This window comes from Protopterus annectens, chromosome 4.part0 (assembly GCF_019279795.1).
Source record: "Protopterus annectens isolate FY-2018-M chromosome 4.part0, PAN1.0, whole genome shotgun sequence".
Classification (NCBI taxonomy): domain Eukaryota; kingdom Metazoa; phylum Chordata; order Ceratodontiformes; family Protopteridae; genus Protopterus; species Protopterus annectens.
The window spans coordinates 1,589,243,470-1,589,267,574 of record NC_056733.1 but is presented as its reverse complement, the minus strand read 5'-3'; the positions used below and the strand labels follow the sequence as shown (position 1 = coordinate 1,589,267,574).

General features: G+C 46.0%; 1 protein-coding gene across 1 annotated transcript in view; it reads left to right on the top strand.

Annotated features, from left to right (window-relative positions):
- The window catches only part of FAF2 (Fas associated factor family member 2), a 2,444,504-nt gene that overhangs the window by 1,211,897 nt on the left and 1,208,502 nt on the right, over positions 1-24,105 (top strand). Inside the window, exon 6 of the mRNA XM_044069362.1 lies at positions 17,943-18,028. Within this exon, the coding sequence (XP_043925297.1) occupies positions 17,943-18,028 (86 nt within the window). The remainder of the gene's footprint in view (positions 1-17,942; positions 18,029-24,105) is intronic.

The following is a 24,105-nucleotide window of genomic DNA, read 5'->3' as shown; positions in this document are numbered from 1 at the left end:
TGGCTAAACGCAACATTTGTATATAGGGCAGTATGGCAGCCCTTAACTTTCATAGGGTATATATGATCGGGAAAAAACAGTATCACACTTACCAGGTACAGGACCATGGACTTGGGCCACACCTGATGGACCTATGAAATGGTGAGGGAGAGGTATTTTCCGCACCACCAAAGATTGCAGCACTCCAAGTTAATGTGTGCATATATCCACATATACAGTAGCTACTGTGATACTGGCTGTATTGCTGACATTGAGTATGTGTGCAAAAATGAGCGTAAACCCTAATTCCCCCATTGCAGGTAGACCTAACACCTATGTACAGCTTGCCACAATGACTGATACAGTATTACATTGGTGAACACAGTACTCTTACCTGGACACTCATCTGCTGTGAACACTGACACCCACCTCCATGATGTTTGGTGTGGTGGATGCTTGGAAGCTGTTCTGTGTTCCTAGGTTCTCCAGGAATTTCTCAGTGGTCGAGAGTGGTTGTGTCGCAGGCCATCCACTGGTGGCGTCACTCTCCCTGGCAACAGCAGGTGCCCTTCATGCGGCATTCAGAATGTCTGTGGCCTGTTATCGGCCCTGCTCATAGGTCCTGTCCTGTTGCCAGTGTGACACCTCACACAAGGTCTGCCCACAACGCTGCCCCCGATTATGCCTCACCCTGGACAACAAGATCTCATGGTGCTGTCTCAGTCAGTTCACTGTTATGTCATTCTCCACATCTGTGAAGTGTGCATGTCTGCTGTGATACATGGTTCCTGAAAGACAACAAAAGGGGGGGTACACATTACAGGACCAGATACATGGACGTCCACTATGTACAGCTCTAGCACACCCATAATGGCCTACAGTATCCACTGCTCCTTCACACGTCATACCCCTCAGTCTGGCAACACTCTGTGTGTGATACCACCAAGATGATAGCAATATAGGGTATGTCCCTGTGTGCTGTGACAGATTCTGCTGTACGTTTCAACACTCAGCACTGCAGTCTACTGTGGTGTGTCCCCTGCTGGCAAACTCCCGATATATCGTATGGCCACTGCCAGATAACTATATGGGGACAGTCCAGCAACACCAGTGCCACAATGGCAAAACAATGCAAACCTGCTGTAGTATATGTTCCCTGTAGGCATCATACCTCTCTTCTATACAGATGTTTGCAAAATGCTAGAATGTTTGCCTCATAATTTTGGTCAGTTTCACACAAACTTGTGGACTCTGAGAAATATTTAAACCCTGTCGCTGTGTCTGGGCCTTGGTCACCCCGCAACTTATGGCTTTGTCCTGCTTTTGTGCTGTAAGGGTTTGACAGGTATGTTAGGCATAGCCGTCAACCAAACAGGGATACATGTCAACAGAAACAAGGACTTAAAATGCATCAAGGACATTCAGGGGCACTTTTAAAATGTTAGAACTGTGTGTGTGAGACAGTGAATGAGAGAGGTGAATTGCAGTACATAGTTTGACATTACTGGAGTGTACACCCTTACTGATTGTCACGATGTATTGTGTAATCCACTAGCTTTCCTACAATTGCCACCCCCTTGGAGGGATTGACAGGGACAGAGCTGAGATTTGATTGAAAATCAGGGACAGTTGAGAGGCATGCCTGTAGGTGCAGGACAGCAGAGTATCACTGAGATGTCATTACTGTAGCTCTAAGACAGCCTTACTGTTGTAATTTCTATTCCCCATACCTCCACCCCCCCCACCCCACCCCGTCTGCCTCCTGTTATATGGAGAAATCTATTACCACACCTCGTGCAGTGCAACAGTCATTGTTTGAACTTTGCTTCTGGTAATCTCTTTTAAATGTACTCTCCGTGTGAGTTAAGTCTCATACAAATCTGTTCCCCCTAAGCAACTGCTTGCCTTTTTAAGGTATTGCTCATTTGCAGGTAATTGGCTCTGCATCAATCTGTGGCCTAGACTTGCTAATTGCAGCCAAAACAGCTAAATTGCACTATCGTTGACCAATAATAAGCCACCCCAGTGCAACATACAAGGCCTTCATGTAGAGCTGGGCCCCCTTCTTAGTTAAGATGGACATTACTGAGGTGTGGAAAGTACAGCATTGCAGAGGGGTAGGTGGTATAACTGTCAACTGTCGAGATTTATGGAGTATGTCCACAGTTTCACCTCATGTGTAGTCAGTGTTCCATGCCATTGTGGTCATCTGGCAGTTCACTGGCAAACGTGGGTTTAAGTCAGAAAGGTAAGAGATACTTGTGTGTCAGACTTTATTGCCTTCAGAATATGCATGCTAATGCAATAGCTGTTACTCTGTCAGCCTATCTTTGTATGGGCAAACCGTTACACTTACCTATCTGTGGACCTTAGCCACCCCCACATTACATATGACTGTGTCCGGAGCCCTTGTTCTAGAAGGTTTGGGGGGGGATATGGTAGGTCTGTGGCAGCTACCTCTATATACAGCTGTGTATGTTATAAGCTGCATCTGCTGCTGCAGCCTAATGCACACAGGGGGGAGAGTGGACACTTTTGCGGACAGCAAGCTGTACGTGTAACTGTGGCATTTGTCAGCCCTCTCGTTACGGCAGAGCCAGGGTAAGGATACGCTGTGCAGTCCGATCGAGACATGTACAACGGTGCCAATAAGAGTAGTAGGCAACATATAGTTGGGCTATACGGATATGTGCCGTGTGTCTAACTTGCTGGCCTCTGACTTGCAAAACTGGGTAGCAGATGTACTTCGTGTTTCACTGTTAGTCATCACATTTGGGTTATCTGCTTACAGTAGCCGTCAGTCGGCCTGATTATCAAAGTCTTGGGTCCTGCGTCATTTGCTGTCTCATCTTCCATGACGTCAGTCGGGGTATAAAGCATGCAGCTGATGCCATTACCCCAGTCTTTCTTGCCGTGCAGTGCCCAAAGCAGAAGCAATTCGCAAGAGACGGTCGGTTGACTCCTGAAATTTTTCGAGTTTCAGAACCAAAGTCTTTAACTAAAGCTAAGTACTCTGTTGGGGAATCTTTTTCTTGCTCTAAACCGATGTCAGTAAAAGTCACTAATTGTATTTCTTGTGGAAAGCAAATACCTCATAAAGATTTTCATTTGTACTGTATTTCTTGCCTAGGCCCTGACCACGACATACTTTGCTGTCGGTTTTGTGCCTTATTTAAACAACGGACTATTTGTCGTCGGTATACTTGCGCTTCTAAATATTTTGATACTCTGTTCAATTATCCAGGTATGGCTTCAGTAAGCCAACCGACTACCGACATTCCGAAAAAAACACAAAGATAAAGACAGGCTGCCTAGGTCCAAAGCTGCTGACTATGCTTCTAAGCTAGTCGCCAGTTCGCCAGTACTCACTGAGGCACTTTCGCAGCCCCTGATACCTGCTACTTCAGATTCGCGGGCCTCTACTGAGACCCATTCAGAGTCCTGTATGCCGCGAGATGCTTCAACTGTGGAACCTGTGGATGTCTCTACCTTGGACGGGTCCGGAGCCGCTGTGCAGGCACCGGCTTCTGAAGGTGTATTCAGGCCTACTGACTTGCATATTAAACCGACGCTATCTTCTTCAAAGCCTAAAACTCGATCCATGCCTAGAAAACCGACACCCATACCACATGGTCAGGCCTCTATGCCTAAAAACTAAAAAAAAAAAAATGGTAAGAATGGCTGAAGACCTTTTTACTTTAATCAGGGGAAGCCAACCTTCCCCCTCTGAGAGACCTAGGACTGAATTTGGTTATGATTCTTCTGATAAGGATTCTGAAATTGCTGTTTCTTCTGATGACCAGGATCTACATACGAGGATTCTGATGCAGAGGACTGTATTCCCTCTGCTTCCCCTCCAGAGGGCATCTCTTTTGGTGAAACTTTGCATACTCTTGGGGAGCATTTTCGCTGGGAAAGCCAGGATTACTCTGATTCTAAAAAGAGGCTTAGGGATTTCTTACTATTGCCCCAACACAGGCCTTTAGCTATCCCCCCCTGTACTGTACATTGTTGATGCCTGTACGAAGTCTAGCTTGGATCCCTGACTCCTTACGTCCAGCTCCCAGGAAACCAGATAGATATTACAGGGTTCCTGACTCTCACAAGTTCATTTTTAAAAATCCTACTACGGATCCTGAGACCATTTCACAGCGACCCAAGGGCATAAAGGCTACTACTGCCAAAAATCCTACTTCCTCTGATAGAGATTCCAGGGCGCTGGATAGATAGGGTAAGAAGGTATACACTTATGCAACCTTGGCCATTAGGGCCTTAAATTGCCAGTTTCATATGTTAAAGTATTGGCAGCATATTATTGGATTGCTTAAACAGAAAATTATGTCTATTCCTGACTGTGCTGAAAATAAGGATTTACAGGATTTAATGCATTTTGCTGAACAAGTTGGAAAACATACTTTGCAATGTGGTTTTGATTCACAAAAGGCATTTTGCAGGGCTGCTGTAACTGGGTCTGTACTTAGAAGGCATGCTTGGCTTAAGGAGCAATCTTTGCCAGATCATGTTGAAGCTAAATTGTTGGATGCTTCCTTAAACCAGGACCGCATGTTTGCAACAAAGCAGAAGTACTTAAAAAGATGGAGCAAGAAGCTAAATCTATGCAAACTGCTAAAGATTTCCTGGAAGTGCAGCCTCCAAGATTAATAGGCATTGGCCTTCTAAGAATTGGTCCTTTCCTGCCTCTTCCAGGCCTTCAGTCCAAACCCAGAACCAGCAGAAACACTCAGGCTTCAGTCCCAAGGTACTCACAGGACTAAGCAGTGGGGGACTCCCACTTCCAGAGCAGGGAGTAGTAAGACCCCCCCCCCCTTATGGTAAACTGTCTCAATGACTACTTTAAAATTTCCAAACCCTTCTCAACTGACTGCTCCTTTTGGGGGAAAGATTGCTCTGCAGGCAAAAAACTGGGAACTCATTACCCAGTACCAATGGGATTTAAATATAGGTTCCCAAGGATACAGATTCCACTTCCACACTTTGCCAACCCCAAACGGTTGGCCAGATCTACACTTAAATCAGTGGGCAGAGGCTCAAAAGCAAGTTCTCTCTTAGTATAAGGGTTATTCAAACTGTCCCAGAAGAGGAAAGGAGACAACGTTTCTACTCAAGACTTTTTCTGGTGCCCAGAAAAGACAACTGGTGTTCTATCCTGAATCTCTCTATCCTAAATGGTTTTTTGGTGATCCCAAAATTCAAGATGCTAACTCTTAACCATTTGCTTCCTATGCTAGGCAAGGATGCCTGGTTGGCAACACTGGATTTAAAGGAGGCCTGCCTGCACATCCCAATCAGGGAATCTTGCAGAAGATACCTACTTTTCAAAGCAGGCCTCATGCACTATCAGTTCTCTGCACTGCCCTTTGGCTTCTCTACTGCGCCCAGGGTATTCACAAAGTGCCTAGCTCCAGTCATTGCATTTTGCAGGCAAAGAAATATTCAAATATACCTGGATGATTGTCTAATTTAGGCAGAAAGCCAGGACATACTATTGAATCATCTGGCATTTGTACAAAAAATGCTAACTTCTCTGGGGAGCACTATAAATGAAAAGAGATTACATCTGGTACCCTGCCAACAAATTGTATTCCTGGGAGCAAGCTTGAACACAACTTCCCAGATTACTTTCCTCATGCCAGAGAAAGTTCATTTGACAGCTTACTTCAAACTAATGGCCACAAAGGCCCTGCTATCTGCAAGACAAATATTGCAAGCCTTGGGGTTCAAGGCCTACTGCATTCTCTTAATTCCATATGCAAGACTGCATATGAGGAAACTACAATGGTATCTAAAAAGCCTATGGTGTCAACATTCTCAGGATCTAGAAGCAATGATTCCTGTCATACCTTGCCTACAGTTAGCATTCCTTTGGTGGGCAGAAGCCTGCCAACAAAACAAGGGACTGTCATTCACTCTACCCCTTGCTGCCCAAACCCTAACAGATGCATCAGACTATGCAATGGGGGGGCTCACTTGGCAAGGAGGTGCATTCAGGGCAAATGGATCCCAATTCAAATGCACCTGCATATAACTCGAAGAAATGTTAGCTGTACAGAATGCTGTGACAGCCTTCAAGGACCACATTCTTCCAGGACAGTTAATGGTAAAGACGGACAACACCACTGTTATGTGGTACATAAGCAGGGGGGAACCCACTCATACCCTCTCTGCAGACTAGCTATGGCTTTGTGGAACACAGCCTTGAGCTACCAAATACACCTAAAGGCTTGATTCCTGCCAGGAAAGCTAAATTCACTGGCAGACAATCTAAGCAGAAATTTCATGGACCCACATGAGTGGAAATTGGAACCAAAGACATTCAGCATGTTGATAAACAAATGGGGAGCCCATAGATAGACCTGTTTGCTTCCCCCCAGAACTACCAGTTGGACAAATTCTGCACAAGGACTCCTCACAAACAAGCTTGGAAAGTGGATGCCCTGTCCTTAACCTGGAAAAATCTATCAGTTTATGCCTTTCCTCTTCTGCCTCCTCTCCAAGGTACTACTAAAAATCAAACCGGACAAACCAAGGACTATACTGATTGCACCGGACTGGCTATGCCAACACTGGTACCCCCTCTTGCGCAGTGTCACTGCTGGCACCAGCCTCAGACCCCTACCCTGCTGTCCCAGCAGAAGGGCCAGATTCTGCACCCTCAGCTTCAAACCCTGAATCTGGCAGCCTGGTTGATTACCTGATCTCTCCATTACCATCCCTCAGTAAACAAGTGTTGGATGGCATTCTGGAGGCAAGGAGGCCTAGTACTAGAAAATCTTATGCTGTAAAATGGAAAAGATTCTGTTCCTGGAACCAAACTCGTGATGAGCACAGCAGTGCCCAATTTACCTCAGATTCTTCAATACTTAACTGAGATGCTTCACAAGGGCCTTTCTTTTTCCTCCATGAAAATTCATGCCTCACCCATTTCAGCTCATTACAACGCAAAAACCACCCCTCTTCTCTCATCCACTGCTCAAGCAGTTCCTCATAGGGGCCAAAAATTTAAGACCACCCAGGAGAGCCCCTACACCAGCCTGGGACCTTAACTTTGTATTGGAAAAACTTACTGTACCTCCTTTTGAGCCAGCTGCAAATGCAGAATTGAAATTCCTTTCTTGGGAGACTGTCTTCTTTTTAGCCATCACTTCAGCAAGAAGGGTGCCTGAATTACAGGCCCTTATGGCAATGGAGCCTTTCATCATCTTTCATGTGGTTAGGGTGTCCCTCAAGACCAATCCCTCCTTCATGCCCAAGGTAGTATCCAGTGTGGCTCTTAATCAGTCCATTCATTTGCCAACCTTCTTTTCTAATCCACAGAACAAAGGGGAACAGATACTGCACACTTTAGATGTGCACAGACGACTTCGATTTTACTCGGACAGGACTAAACCTCTCAGGAAATCTGAACAGCTGCTGGTGGCATTTGCTGCAGGGGCAGAGGGGAAGGCCATTTCAAAGCAAACCATTTCTAAATGGATAGGCTATTGCATTAATTTCTGCTATAAGCACTATGGAAAACCTGTCCCCACACGGGATAAGACCACATTCGACCAGGGCTGCATCTACCATTACAATCTTTCTCTGAGGTGTCCCTACCAGGGACATCCTAGAAGCTGCTACCTGGAGTTCTGTACATTCTTTCACCAAGCATTACCATTTTTTTCTAAATCCAGAGCTGGTTTTGCCACTGCAGTCTTGCAGGGCCTTACAGCTGATCCTAATGTTATCTCATTTCCTCCTCCCATCCTTAGCTTTGGGAATCTACCCAAATGTGATGACTGCAACAGTGAAACATGACGAATATAGTACAGTTGTGTAGACTTACCATAAATGTAGATGTTTGAGTGTATTCACTTTTGCAGTCCTGGTTACTCTCCCTCCAGCCCCTGATGACTTCTGGCTATACCTCTATTCCTTTTTACTATGCTTAAATGCTATTTGGTGTATTTGCTTTTTTGTTGGAGGTATAACCTTGTATATATATTTAATTGCTTCCCATTGGGGGAGCACCTGACGTCTGGGGCAAAAAAAAACTGATCTAATGGCATCGGCTGCATGCTTTATACCCCTGACTACCTGAAGTCATGGAAGATGACAGCAACCGACGCAGGACCCAAGACTTGGATAATTAGGCCAACTGAGGGCTACTGCAAGCAGATAACCCAATTTGATGACTGCAATAGTGAATACACTCAGACATCTACATTTATGGTAAGTGTACTCGACTGTACTTTCATTAACTAACAGTAACCTGGCAGATAAGGATGCATGACTTGGTCATTACTTGCTGTCTTCACAATAATGTAGTTGAACTGCAACACAAAACTGGATTTGAACCTAGGACAGTGTGTGGCAAAATGTACTGTATGCAAAGCATTTAACAGACTGCTTGTGAGTCACTGCAGAAGCATGTGTATTTGCAAGATGTGTGTGCACATATACAGGCTGTTACAAACATTTCTACAGACATCAGTATTTGCATGACTTTATATGGCTGTATGTCTGTACCAGGTTCCCAGCTGTACATATATGTATTTCCACTGCTGCCTTAGCAGATGTCTTTCTAGAAGTTGCTTATGAAAGGGCACGTATACCTGCTATCACAGACCTCACTTACATCCATTATTATGTCTTTGGCTGTCTGCTGGTGTGTTATTGCACCAGAGTCCAAGGTACATTCCCATTGTTCCCATTAGTTTTTATTTCAGTTACATGCCTAATGACTGCAAGTGGCAATCGGTATGTTTTACTGGAAACACCTGTCTTAAGTCAGATCTCTGTGGCGTGGTGGGTTAATTCCGTGAACTGTAGGTGAGAGGGGCCTGAGTTCAAAACTTGGCATAGTTCTTTTTTTTGTGTCTAAGAATGTCATAAACACATTTAATTATTAAAGCTCATTTAAGCTTAGCTAAGAGAAGCAACATGGCGCAGTGCTGCTTCTCATAGCTCCATGCAAATCCACGCTAAAAAATATAAAGAAAAGAAAATATAAAGAAAAGAAAAAGGTGGTGATAGGAAATTGGTGAAATTGGGGCAAGCAAGGGGTAAAACAGTGAAAGCCAGTTGGGTATGTGCAGGAAGGATGTAGGAAAAGAAGCATAGCTATCCATACCTTCTACAGCAACAACTGTGCATTTTGACACATTTTGAAAATTAATTTGGACTTGAACCCCAGAGAGAGGGGTGAGGAGAACATAACACTGCTGTCAGTCCAATTAGAGCAGATTAGTGGTGTTCAGTGGACGTGTGTGGCATGGAGAGCTATGTATGGGATGATTTTTTTTTTTTTTTTTGGGGACAGGCACCCTTTTTCTTTCCTTTTTTTTTTTTTTTTTTTTTTTGAGAGCGGAATGTACGGAAGGGACATGGGTACATGTGGGGAGGTCAATTGAGTAGGAGAGTATGTGTTTGCAGACAAGACAGCTGACGGGCAGTGTGTGACACATGGTGGGTAAATGCCTGTGATGTGAAGTGTTGTGGAATCAGTCACAAGTGCTTCCAGATGGCAGTAGTGTGACTCACTGCCCTGAGGGTGGCTGTGCTGGAGTCTAAGTGCCAGGGAGCCTGCCCCACCAGGTCAGCCAGCTTGCACTGTCTGGCACAGGTGGCATTCATAGTTCCAGTGAACAGTCTTGCGCACAATGAGCGGCAGTTGCTCCTGGGTGACTGCAGTCCTTCCTCCACTCCTCCCAGGAGGAGTCCGGGCCCCGTCCCCTGAGGTGGTTCCACCCAATACCACAGGTGGCGCAGGGGCAGCGGAGGGGGCACCACTGGCCTGGATCCCAGATGTGCTAGGATCCGGTGCCATGGCCAGTTGAGGCAAGGTAGGCGGATCAGCAAGAACTGGCATACCCCAATGTGCTGTGGTAATGGAGGTATAGCAATAAGTATAGGTTAGTTAATAGAAGATTGTTAGTAATAACAGCATGGCAGAACATTGGAAATAATGCAATTACATATCAATGCATATGTGAAACACAACAGTAAATAACAGAATAGTGAGTATAACAGCATGCCAGTAACAGTTGCAGCATAAAGCCTGTAAAAAAACAGGCCATCTCCAAATGGCTGCCTAAGGTTTTTACCTTTTATTATGCTCACCATAGCAAATCTATTCCAAGCCTTTTGCTCATCTTGGCTTTTTGGAAAGGGTTGGATTTTAGAAGTATTCTAGAAGCTGCTGCTTGGTCCTCTACTTACTTTTGTAAAGCAGTAATAGCTTGATTTCTTCTCTCGGAACAATCAAGGTAGATGGGAGTCTTTTAGATGTGGTCACTGTAATACTTGCAGGTTTTTGTTAAACATTGAGGGAATTACTGTGGTTAACATTGTCAGTCCTAAGCTCTATTGTACTTGTCATTCTAAGAGTATTGTTTATGCTACTATTTGTCAGAAATGTGCCTGTTTTTATATTGGAAAAAAGAAACAGACTTTTAAGGACAGGGTTAGGGAACATATTTATAGTATTGTTAAAGACCGTAGTAATGGCAAGGCCAAACGCATTTCTCAATTTTGAGCATTTTTTTTTTTTGTTGTTGTTTGGTATAGAACCTTCATGACCGAGTCTGTGGGGTAGCACTGTGGACTTTTCTTGGAGGTTTGTGAACTATTCTGAAAGGTGAAAAGAAATGCAGGGGGCAATCCTGGTGTAAATGACAACATTTCTATTTATTATGTACTTAAGCTAAAATCTTTAGGACTTGTGTTATGTTTAGCTGTACCTTTATTTCGAAGTATGTTATATTAATGTAATGTTTTTATTTAAGATTTTAACTTTGTTCCTCGTTTTTTCCCTTCATGTTTCATGTGATTAAATTATGTGTATTTAAACTGAGGTTGTGTTGGTTTGTTACTATGAAGAATTTTCATACTTGAAAACAAAATGCTGAATTAAATTATTATTTTAATCTTGACTTGGTTGGCACTTTTCTTGGACTGCTGTACAGTGTCCTAGTTTGTCTTTTCGGTGGTTTGCTCTGTTTACTTTGTCATCCATGATTCCTGTATTGAAAATATTGTGTCATACACTGAAAAAAGGATGAGGTTGTATATAGGACATAAAAATCTTGAACCCTATAACCCGATTACCTTTAAGCATATACTACCTACCTATCGTTTACCCTTAGAGAAAATAAGGCAGTGGGTTTTGTATGGTTCACCAAGCTTGAAATAGGGGGTGAAGGATACAGAACTGACCAAATATTTGTTACTTTTAACCAAAAAAAGTGTAATTTGGTGTGGTGTCCTTTTAAAGTGCTGTTGCTCTGAAAAGTTTTTGCGTTACTTTCGAGAAAGGAAAATGTACATAAAATGTCAAAGGTTAAGGGTTGCCCAAAGATCTTTATAGTTTGCTGTACTAGCATACCAAAACCTTTACATCCTCCTAGCTTATTTATGCAGCATTGACTAGGTCGTGAAGGAAGGTGTAAAACTGTAATAATTTCAAAAGCAAATATACAGCACAGTGGAGGAATACACAAGATCACACTATGTTTTTAAATGTACTTGGTATGTATCGTGTGCTAAAAATATAAAAACTTTTTTTTTTTAAAGAAAAAATTGGCTGTGCCCTCCTTCCAAGCTCATTGTATAAAATTGAGCAGTTGACATAACCCCAGATGTTAAGTTGTCACTCTCGCCTTCATTCTTGCTGGATGGGGTTCGGAGCCGATCCTCGGCTCCGACTCAGCTTATACCAAAGCTCGAGAGCTATTTTTACTGGCTCGAGGTAACCCTGTATCCCACAATGCTAGGCCCTAACTACCCAGATCTCGTTTGCCGCTTAGCTGCGAGGTTGGGTTTTTGCCAGCTCTCTGATAAATTTTCAAAAAACAGCTTTTCGGGTAAGGTTTTTCCCTCATTTTCAGGGTTAGTGTTATTTCCCCGTTTCACCCTCTTAGAGTTGCCCGCTTTGTATAGTCCCCTTTTGGGTCTATTTTCTATCCCTTCAGCCCTTCCTTCCCCTTATATAACTAGGCCTTAGGGCCAAGTTAGTTTTTGGGTATTTTGTTAGTTAGTTTTAGTTTTAGTCTTAGTCTTTGATGTGTTGAAGTGACTGGACTAGGTTTTTTTCTTTACTGTGGTGTGTGTTTGTGTGTGTGTTTGTGTGTGTTCCACCATTATGTCTAAGGAGTCCAAGGTCTCAGGCTTCAATTAGTGTGACTCGTGCTATCAGAAAATGTATCTGACAGACGGTCACACTTCTTGCGTGTATTGCCTGGGCCCTCTGCACCTGCAAGACTCTTCCGTCTGCCATGCATTCAGTTCAAGAGTCCTGCAGGAACGCAGAAACAAATTGATTTTGAGAGGCTTATTGAAGCCTGAAGGCTCCCCAGCCAAGGCCTCGTTGGGCAAGCCTTCTAAGCCCACTAAATCGTTGGCTCCGAGTTTAGAGCCTCCGACCAGTGGTGCTAGTTCTGCTTCGGCATCGGCTCTGGCTGGAGCAGATGCTTCAAAAACCCAGTCGGCTCCTATAGTTTTGTCAGAACCGACTGACTCATAAGCGCTCCAGGTCCCCCTCTTTGGAGTCGGTCCATTCAGCTCCGAGATCTCCTTTGCTTTCGGAGCGCAGTCACCGGTCCCATTCCTCTCGGTCTTCCAGGCTTTCGGACCATGACCTCGAGAGGGTGGTTAGCAGACTCCTTAAGTCGTAGGCACTGGCCCAGATGCTTCATAGCCCTTCTCAACAGACAGTGGCTATCCCCATTCCATCATCTGTTCCTCCTCCGACTCTTCCCCTGAGTTCAGAGCCGGAGTTTGTGGGAGCCGGGACCGTCGACACGTCGGAGCCGATACCACCCATTTCGACTCCGTCGTCAGCTCCGATTTCTTCTATGGTGCCATCCTTGGAGGGATCCGGACGCCGTGACTCCCTCGTCGGTTCCGAGGGGGCGAGTGGCATCAGACCCTTGTCCGACCTCGTTCTCCCCCTCGGAGCCTCGGCGCAGGTGAGTTCGGCTCCGACATCGGCCTCGGAGCCATCCTTCTGTGTGCCGGGAGGGGTCCTTATCTCTTCGGAGCGGGGACCTTCTTCTCTACCTGATAGGGGTGCTTTCGAGGTCATGAGGAGTGTGCTGGCCCCTGTGCCTGTTCCTCGGTTGGCTTCCTCAGCTCCTCCCACTATAGTGCCTGCTACGGTCTCTACCCATCCTCTCGACCCTGACCTCAGAGATCCTATGCCTCAGGGGCCCCCATTGGGAGCATCCTCCTCTTTCCCCTGATCCGTCAGAGGAGCCTCCTCGGAAGAGGAAATGTAAGAGGAAGCATCTGGACTCCCCTGAGTCCGTCACATCTGATACTGACTTGGATGAGTCGGAAGGGTCCCCAAGATCCCCCTCTGAGGATGTCTCCTTCTCTGACATCTTTGAGATCCTCAAGCAGTGGGGGAACTGGTCTACCCTCAATCGTTCGAGGATGAGTCTGTCTACCTAGAGGTGTTTGGTTCTCGCCCTTCCACCTCCTGGGTGTCTCCGCCCTTTGACCCCCTTATGGAAGTGGTGGCCAAGAAGGCATGGACGGCCCCTGACTTGATGGAACCTACCCCGCGGAGGCCTTCCAGATTTATCGCAGCCCCTGCTGATAAACAGTTTTTGACCAAGGGTGTCCCTGTTGATGCCATGGTGGTGGCAGCAGCCACTAAGAAGGAACTGTCTGATCCTTCGGTACCTATCCATCCTCCTAATAAGGAATCTAGGACCATGGATAGGTACGGCTAGCGGATGTTTTCTTCAGCGACCTTTACCATGCAGTCACTGAATTACTTATGTCATTTCACCCGTCTTCAAAGAGACTTGCTCAAAGAAATGGGTGACACTCTACAGGATCCAACAGCTGCGGGGTCTCACGACAAAATCAACTCCCAGCTGGCAACCCTAAACTCGATTGTTAACTCCTCCATGCGGCTTATTTCTTATGCGGCCGATGGGGCGAGTAGGGCTGCAGGCACAGGCGTGGCCTTAAGACGACATGCCTGGATGCGGCTTTGTAACTTTGCCGACCCCTTTATGGCGTCCTTCACCAACTTTCCCTTTGATGGTTCGGTATTGTTTGGACCTCAGGTGAAGGATACTTTGACCAGATGCAAACAAGACGGCAAGACTCTCTCTGCCGTGGGAGTCAGTTTTTCCACCCCATCCAGACCATACCCTAAAGGTCAGAAGGGTGGAAAAATGTGGTTCCGCAAACCACAGGGAGTCGCGCCGGACGCACGAGGCGAGTTCCCCTCTAGAGGCGGGGAGGGGGGGCAACAATAAACGCCGCCCCAGGGGCAGAGGGGGTCCACAGAATCAGGATAGCAGAGAAGCTGTCTCTGGCCAATCCTTCCAGCATCCCTGAGAAGCTGCCCGACTGTCCACCTTCAGAGGCAGTCGGGGGAAGATGATCACTGTACTCAAAAGCCTGGCTTTCCCTTACCGAACACACATGGGTACGGTCGATCATATCCGAGGGTTACAAAATTCCCTTTGTCCACACCCCCAAAACAGCCAAACAGGCCCCTTCCAGATGTTCCACACGGTCTAAGGGAACAAGCAGTATTAGAAATCTCAAAACTGCTAAGAAAAAGGGCCATCCAGCCAGTCCCAGCAGACCAGCAAGGATCCGGAATCTACTCCAAGTTCTTTTTAGTACCAAAAAAGACAGGGGACTGGAGACCAATTTTGGATCTCAGCAGACTGAACAAGTCTGTTCAAAGAACGAAGTTCCGGATGGTCACGCTACAGTCCATTCTACCCTTTTTGGGTCAGGACCATTGGATGTGCTCTATAGATCTTCAGGATGCGTACTACCACATCAAGATGCACAGGCGCTCTAGGAGGTTTCTCTGCTTCCGGCTGGGAGACGGTCACTACCAGTTCAGGGCCCTGCCCTTTGGTCTCACTACAGCCCCCCGAGTGTTCACCAAATGAATGGCAGTGGTTACGGCTCATCTGATTCCAGGTGTTTCCATATCTCGACAACTGGCTGCTTACTGCCACCACCAGGCGTCAACTTATTCAATCCAGAGATTACATCATTCAGATTTGCGAAGAGCTAGGTATCTCCATAAACTTCGAAAAGTCTGCCTTGTCGCCTTGTCAGTCTATTACCTTCATAGGCGCCATATTAGACACAGTCTAACTCTCTGCAAAACTGACGGCTCAAAGAATCTCAGATATCCGCGAACATGTTCATATCCTACTTCAGAACAACAAAATTCAGGCCAAGTTTGTACTGAAGACTCTAGGTCTCATGGCGGCTGCCATTACGTTACTTCCCTTAGCTCACTTCCACATGCGACTCCTGCAATGGATGCTCTTCTCTCAGTGGTCCTTCCAGCAGCTCTCGATGTCACACTACATTTTGATAACCCAGTTATGCAAGAAACACCTGTCTTGGTGGATGGTCTCCCTTCAAGTGACTCAGGGCAGACCCTTCGTCCCCCCCCCTGGTTGCTACAGTGACAACGGATGCCTCTCTGATCGGGTGGAGGGTGGGGCATTTTCAGGGCAGGACGGTCCAGGGCACTTGGCAACCTTTCGAGTGCCACCTGCACATCAATGTCCTAGAGATGAGAGCAGTTCTTTTAGCGTTGCAAGCCCTTCAGGACTCTCTTCCCATCGGGACGATTGCAGTTCACACGGACAATATGTCCAAATTGTGGTACATCAACAACCAGGGCGGAACCAAGTCCTATCCCTTATATCGAGAAGCACTCAGACTTTGGCAGTGGGTGATCTCCTCTCAACGGTTTCTGATAGCAACGCATATCCCCGGGAAGTCCAACGTCATAGCGGACAGGCTGAGCAGAGCCATTCTCATGCCGCACAAGTGGTCTCTCAAGGAGTCAGTAGTGGAAATAATTTTCAGAAAATGGGGTCAGCCTTGCGATCTTTTCGCTACACCCCAGAACAGCAAATGCCACGAATTTTTCACTTTCTTCCCTCTTCCCGGCCACACCCCCCAGAGACGCTCTAGTCCACGATTGTCCCTGGGGTCTCCTGTATGCTTTTCCCCCCTTTCCATTAATCACTCAGTTGATTCAGAAAGCTACCGCCTTGAGATCCACAGTGATCCTCATTGCTCTGTACTGGCCTCGACAAATATGGTTTCCGTTCCTGCATCGTTACCTCTTGAAGCAGCCCTGGCATCTTGACCCAGTTCCAGATCTCTTGACCCACCAGTCGGGCAAGCTGCACCAATCTCTCCCCTCTCTCAACCTCACAGCTTGGTTGCTCCACTTCCAACCTTAGCCAGGCTTCCCTTTATCTCCCGTTCAGTACGTGACATCACTTTAGCTTCTCACAAACCTTCTACCAGGAGGATTTATGCCAGCATATGGAAACGTTGTTCCTTCTGGGCAAAATCTAGTAACATAGACCCTTTTGTGGCTCCTATCCAATCGGTCTTAGATTTTTTGACCAAACTCTTTCATTCGGGTTCTTCTTCCTCCCCTATCAGAGTCCAGTTAGCGGCCATTTCAAATTTTCATGTTGACTTGTCAGACTCCTCCATTATGTCTCATAAATTTTGTAAAGCATTCCTTAAAGGTATCTTTTTGCTTAAGCCCCCGGTTAGACATCCCCCACCGCAGTGGGATTTGAATCTAGTTTTAACCTCCTTGATTCCCCCTTCCTTTGAACGTGTGGCTTCCTGTTCCTTGAAGTTGCTCTCATGGAAAACTTTGTTTCTAATGACCATAACCTCTGCGAGGAGAGTCTCAGAACTTCACGCCCTTTGGGTTCGTCTTCCTTATCTGGATTTCCATAAAGATAGTGTCCCCCTCAGAACTAACCCCTCCTTTTTACCCAAGATTTCTTCTGAGGCAAATCTAAACCAGACTATCGAGCTCCCAGTTTTCTTCCCTAATTACTCTGACAGAGCGGAACAAAAGTTGCATTTCTTGGATGTTCATCGCCAACTCCGTTACTACCTGGATAGAACCAAGCAAATTAGGAAATCTGACCAGCTCTTCCTATCTTATGCTGAAGGGAAGAAAGGCCTTCCAGTTTCCAAAGTAACCCTTTCTAGATGGTTGGCCTCCGTCAACACTTTCATCTATGAGCTTAGGCATCAAAAGCTTCCTTCAAGACCTAGAGCCCATTCAACTAGAGCCTTAGCTACGTCTACAGCCTTTCAGGACAGGTTGCCTTTAGATTCAGTTTGTGCGGCAGCCACATGGGCCTCTCCCCATACCTTTATTTCTCATTACAAATTGGACATGGCCTCCAGAAGCCAAGCTAACTTTGGTTCCACCGTCCTCAAGAGTCTGTTCCAATGAGCCATCCAGGGTTGAGGTGCTAGGGATGCGGTCCCATCCAGCAAGAATGAAGGCGAGATTGACAACTGAACATTGAGAAGTTATGTACCTACCATAACGTTCCATATTAGTTGTCGTCTTCTCGCCTTCTTTCTTGCGTCCCGCCCTCCAACCCCCTAGCCTGGACAGACCGATAGGATCCTGCGGAGCCATCCTTTTTTGCCCAGTATGGTCTCCGTGGTTATCCTTTTCTTGGGATGGCTATATATATGGGTATGCCATTCTGTCCTTTGTTCTGGGGGCAGAACTGCTATAGTGTTAGCTATCAAACGAGATCTGGGTAGTTGGCGCCTAGCATTGTGGGATACAGGGTTACCTCGATCCGGTAAAAACAGCTCTCGAGCTTTGGTATAAGCTGAGTCGGAGCCGAGGATTGACTCCGAACCCCATCCAGCAAGAAAGAAGGCGAGAAGAAGACAACTAACATGGAACATTATGGTAGGTACATAATTTCTCATTTCTGGTGGAATCAACACTTTTTTAAATGAAAGTGGTGTTTCTAAGCATGCAGTTCTGCATCGCAATCAAAATATACTGTATTCGCATCCCTTTCAGTGAAAAAGAACCAATTGAGTAATGGATGTATTTTTATGAGTGTAGAAGGCTGTTTATTATGCTTTTTATTAACTGTGTGTCTTTTACTTTACAGGCACTGAATGATGCAAAACGAGAACTTAGATTCCTTTTAGTTTACCTCCATGGAGATGATCATCAGGATAGTGATGAGTTTTGCCGGTAGGTCTTGTATTTTTATGTGGAATGTTTTCAGGGTTTCTATTTGACCATGTGTCATTTTCACTGATAAGCTCCCACCCCCATGACCTTTCCTGATGCCTCCTGTAGTTTTACCCACTTGGGCCATTCATTCTAGTGAGACTGGAACTAGGTATTTACTGACTAGGTGAGGGCCCTTATAACCAGTTTGATCCTACCTAAAAATCCCCATTAGACTTCCATTCCCAGCTAGTAGTCAGTGAGAAGACCAGTTTGCTGGTCCCAGAGGGTGACCTACGTCTTACTGGGTGCAGGCCTCCTACATGCACTTGAACTAGTCCAGTTTGGTCACCTGCATCATTGTCATGGCTTCATCCCTATATGCTTCAGAGATGGCAATAAAAAGCTGTCGTAATGCTTTTTTCTCTCTCCTGGTGATTTCTCCTTGTTCTTCAGTCTCTTACTTCCCTTGGGTGGGAGGCTGTAATGCAGGCATCTACCAGAGATTTTAGGGTGCCCTGTCCGTGAAAGTTCCATAGCAGCCCCAGTGGGTCACCCCAAATTAATGCATGCATGTAGAAAGCTTGGATACATGCTCATCCACTGGTACAGTGCATGCTGCTTGATGAAGCGTGCACAGTTGTGATCCTGTGCTTCATTACTGCACCACCCAGCTTTGCTGGTATCAGTTTTGCAGTAGACCAGGCTTCCTCTCCTTTCATGATGGGCAAGTTAAGATCAACCATTATAACTTCATCCTTCCTGGCTATTATAGTGCCCAGGTCACTAGTAGATTCTAGCTCATCTGTGTCATAATCCGGTTTTTATCCCTTTGCACCACAAAATTGGCCTTTCCTAGTTCTGAGTTTTAAGGAACACTTGTAAACTATGAATGCCACTCCAGCTCTTGTGCGCACAAAAGGATAAAACCCTGGCTGGTAACAGACTGCCAGAATCTGAGCAGTGGCTCTGGTGTTGGCAGAGCTGGATGGGAGGAGAAATGGGAGATAAGTGGCTTATTGCTTTCCTACCTTAGTGTGGAGAAAATGATGGATGTTTGTGTTTCATTGTTGCAGTCATCACACTGGGGTTTATCTGCCTGCAGGTAGCCCTTAGTCAGCCTGAATACCAGAGTCATGGGATTTCTGCATCGGATGCTGTCGCTTCTTCCATGATGTCAGGTCGTCAGGGGTATAAAACAGGCAGCTGACACCATTACATCAGTCTTTCTTGCCGAGAAGGAGCCTGAAGCAGAAGCAGTTTGCAAGTGCCAAGTCGGTTGCTACCTGAAATTTTCATTTTTCGAGTTTCAAACCTGAAGTCTTCTAAAGTGAAATATCCCGTTGAGGATTCCTTTTTCTTGCTCTAACCGATGTCAGAAAAAGTTAACAACTGTCTTGCCTGTGGAAAGCAAATACCTCACAGAGATTTTCATTCTGTCACCTGTTTAAGCCCATACCACGACATCCCTCGCTGTCAGTTTTATGCCTTGTTTAACGCCCAACCATTCGTCGTCGCTCTATTTTTGTAGCTAAATTCTTTCGCTCTCGTTCTCCGTATTCTGAAATGGCTTTGGTAAGCCTTCCAACTACCGATCTTCCGAAAAAGCACAAAGATAGACAGACTGTATAGGTCAAAAGCTGCCGACGACACTTCCGTTAAGCTAGTCGCCAGTCTGCCGGTACTCAGTGAGGCATCTTTGCAGCCCCTGATGCCCATTTCTGCAGATTTGCAGGCCTCTGCTGAGACCTATTTGGAGTCCAGTATGCCGTGAGATGCTTCTTTGACTATGGAACCTGCGGCTGTCTCTACCTTGGATGGGTGCAGAGCCGCTGTGCAGGCACCGGCTTCTAAGGATGTATTCCGATCAACGGATATTCACATTAAACCGACAACTTCATTTTTAGCTAAAACTACAGAGTTTCTCAGGGCCAGAAAATGCACTACGCCTAGAAAACCGAAGACCAAAGCACATGCTCAAGCTCCCATGCCACAAAAACAAATGCTTAGAATGGCTGAAGACCTTATCCTAATTAAGGGAAGCCAGCCTTCCCCCGCTAAGAGACCAAGAATTAAGTTTCTTTCTGATTCTACTGACCATGAGTCCAATGACTCTGACCCTTCTGATTACCAGGACATACCCTTATCCTCCTTTGAGGATTCAGATGCAGAGGATGCCATTCCCTCTACCTCCCCTGTAGAGGATTTTTCTTTTGGTGAAACCTTGCCTACTTTGAGAGCATTTCTGCTGGGAATGCTAGGATTATCCTCCATCCAAAAAGAGACTCGGAGAATTTTTAGAGTTGCCTCAGCACAGGCCCCTAGCTATACCCCCTGTCCTGGATGTTGTAGATGTCTTCATGGAATCCAGTCTTACTCCAGACACTTTACCATCGGCCCCTAGAAAACCTGACAGGTACTACAGAGTACCTGATTCTCACAAATTTCTCTTTAAGAATCCTACTGTGGATCCAGAGACCATTTCCCAGGGGCCTGAATGTATTAAGGCTACTACAGCCAAAATCCATACTCCTTCAGACAGGGATTCCAGAGCTTTAGACAGATGGGGTAAGAAGGTATATACCTCTGCAACTCTGTCCATCAGGGCAATGAATTGCAAGTTTCATATGTTGAAGTGCCAGCAACATATTATGGAACAAGTTAAACAAAAAATGGTGCTACTTCCAGATTGTGCAGAAAGTAAAGATTTGCAAGAGTTAATTCATTCTGCAAACCAAGTTAGTAAGCATACTTTGCAGTATGGTTTTGATGCCCTAGAAGCATCTTGCAGGGCTGCAGTCACTGGATCTGTACTGAGAAGGCATGTTTGGCTGAAGGAACAAACCTTGCCAGACCATGTCAAATCAAAATTACTAGACGCTCATTTAAATCAGGACCGTTTGTTTGGCACCAAAGCAGAAGAAGAACTTAAAAAAGATGGAAGAAAAAGCTAAATCTATGCATACTGCTAAAGAATTCTTACAAGTGCAGCCACCTAGATTCAGTAGGCATTGGCCTACAAAAAACTGGTCCTTTCCAGCCCATTCTAGGCATTCTCAGCCCAAACCCAGGGGAACCAGACCACCAAGGCTACAGTGTTAGAGTATGCAGAGATCTAAACAATGGAGTGCTCCCAGCTCAGACAGGGAGTGGCAAGCCACCCCTTGTGGTAAAAGTTCACAATGACTTGTCAATTATCCTTCCCAGCCCTGCCCATCTACTTGCGCCCTTAGGAGGAAAACTTGCCCTTCATGCCAGAAACTGGATGTCCGTTACTCAGGACCAATGGGTTCTAAACATTGTATCCCAGGGGTGCAGATTCTACTTGCATTCCCTGCCAACCCTAAGCGGGTTTCCAGACCTTCCTCCAAACCAGTGGGCAGAGGCTCAAAAGCAAATACATTCCCTGCTCAATATCAGGGCCATTCAACCTGTTCCAGTAGAACAAAGAGGACAGGGTTTCTACTCCAGACTGTTCCTGGTGCCCAGAAAAGAGGGCTCTTGTCACCCAGTCCTGGATACATCAATTCTCAACACTTTTCTGGTGGTCCCAAAATTCAAAGTGCTAACCCTGCAAACAGCTTCACCCTATGCTAGCTAAGGATACCAGGCTAGTCACCCTAGACTTAAAAGAAGCTTATCTGCACATCCCCATAAGGGATTCATGCAGGAAATATCTCCGCTTCAGGGCAGACTCTATGTACTATCAGTTCTCTGCACTTCCCTTTAGCTTATCTACTTCGGCCAGAGTATTCACAAAAGTGCCTGGCTCCAGCCATTGCATACTGCAGGCAGAGAAATATCCACATTTTCTCATACTTGGATGATTGCCTGATTCAGGCAGACAGGCAGGAATTACTACTTCAATGCCTGGCGTTTGTAAAAAGACTCCTATCTTCATTGGGGTAAACCATCAACGAAAAGAAATCACAACTGGTGCCCATTCAAAAAATGTATTCCTGGGAGCAAGTTTGAACACAACTTCCCAGATGGCCTTTCTCACTCCAGAAAAACAGATCTGTTTGAACAACTACTTCAAACACATAGCCACCAAAACCCATCTATCTGCATGCCCTAAGGTTCATGGCCTCATGCATTTTGCTAATTCCATATGCAAGACTGCATATGAGGAAACTTCAATGGTACTTAAAAAGTTTTTGGTGCCAACATTCTCAGGACCGGGAAACAGTCATTCTGATCATTCCTTGTCTAAGGGCAGAGTTTCTGGTGGGCAGAAGCATGCAACCACAACAAGGGACTGCCTTTCACTCAACCCCTTGCCATCCATATCCTGACTATGGACGCGTCAGACTATGCATGGAGGCTCACATGGCAGGCAAATGCATTCAGGGAAAGTGGAGCCCAGGACAACTTCTACTGTGCATCAATCAGAAAGACGCATTAGCTCTGCAGTATGCTCTGACAGCCTTCAAATGCCTAATCCTTCTAGGACAGCTGCTGATAAAAACAGACACTACAGTTATGTGGTACATAAACAAGCAGGGGGGGAACCCATTCTTACCCACTCTGCAGGTTAGCCATGGCCCTGTGGAACACAGCCTTGAGCAACCAAGCGCATCTGCAAGCTCAGTTCCTGCCAGGCAAATAGAATTCACTGGCAGACGACTTAAGCAGAAAACTCCTGGACCTACATGAGTGGAAATTGGAGCTCAACTCCTTCATCCTTCAAATACAGTGGTGGGGAACACTGGAGGTGGACCTCTTTGCCTCCCCTGAGAACTACCAGTTGAGCAAATTTTGCACCAGGAACCCTCACAGCAGGGCCTGGAAGGTGAATGCGTTTTCCTACAAATGGGAAAAACCTCTCAATTTATGCCTTTCCCCCTCTGCCCCTCCTCTCAAAGGTACTACTCAAGGTCAGACAGGACAGCCCAAGGGCAATTCTTATTGCCCCAGATTGGCCAAGCCAGCACTGGTACCTACTCTTATGCAGTGTGACAAAAGTGCCACCCTGGCCCCTTCATCAGACACCTTCCCCGCTGTCTCAGCAGGAGGGACAGATTTTGCATCCACAGCTGCAAACCCCAAACCTTACAGCCTGGCTTATCCCCTGAATACTCCACCAGCAACCCTCAGCAAGCAGGTGCTGGACGTTATTCTTGAGGCCAGAAGGCCTAGTACTAGAAAATCCTATGCTGAGAAGTCGAAAAGATATTGCTCTTTGTCAATCTCAATGAAAGGACGCACTTGTGCCCTCCTTACCTCAAATCCTTAATTACCTAGCCGATTTACTCCACAGAGGCCTATCCATCTCCATTAAGATTCATGCCTCTGCCATCTCAGCTCATTGTAATACTGAGCCACCTGTATTCTCTCACCCTCTCATCAAGCAGTTTCTGAGAGGGGCTAACAACTTAAGGCCCCCTAGGAGGAGCACCCATCCCTGCCTGGGACCTTAACTTTGTACTGGAAAAGCTCACGCTCCCCCCTTTTGAACCTGCAGTTTCAGCAGAGTTAAAATTCCTTTCTTGGAAACCAGCCTTGCTTTTAGCCATAACCTCAGCTAGAAGAGTGTCTGAGTTACAGGCACTAATGGCTATGGAACCCTTTATTATTTTCCATGCTGACAGGGTTTCCCTCAGGACTAACCCGTCCTTTATACCTAAGGTGTTCTCCTGTGCGGTTCTAAACCAAGCCATCCATTTGCCAACCTTCTTCCCTATTCTTCAAAATAAAGGGGAAAGGATCCTGCACTCCTTGGACGTGCACAAGACAGTTCAGGTTCTACCTTGACGGGACTAAACCTTTCAGAACATCTGACCAACTGCTAGTCAGCTTTGCGACAGGGGCAGAGGGCAAGGCCATTTCAAAACAAACCATTTCCAAATGGATAGCACACTGCATCCATTTCTGCTACAATCACCATGGAAAACCTACCCCACAGGGGATCAGAACACATTCCACTAGGGCTACTTCCACCTCTGCAGCATTTCTCAGGGGAGTCCCTACCAGGGACATTCTGGAAGCTGCAACCTGGAGTTCTGTACACACCTTCACCAAGCATTACCACTTGCCTATTTTTTCTAAATCCAGAGCTGAATTTGCTACAGCAGTCTTACAAGGCCTGCTAGCCAGCT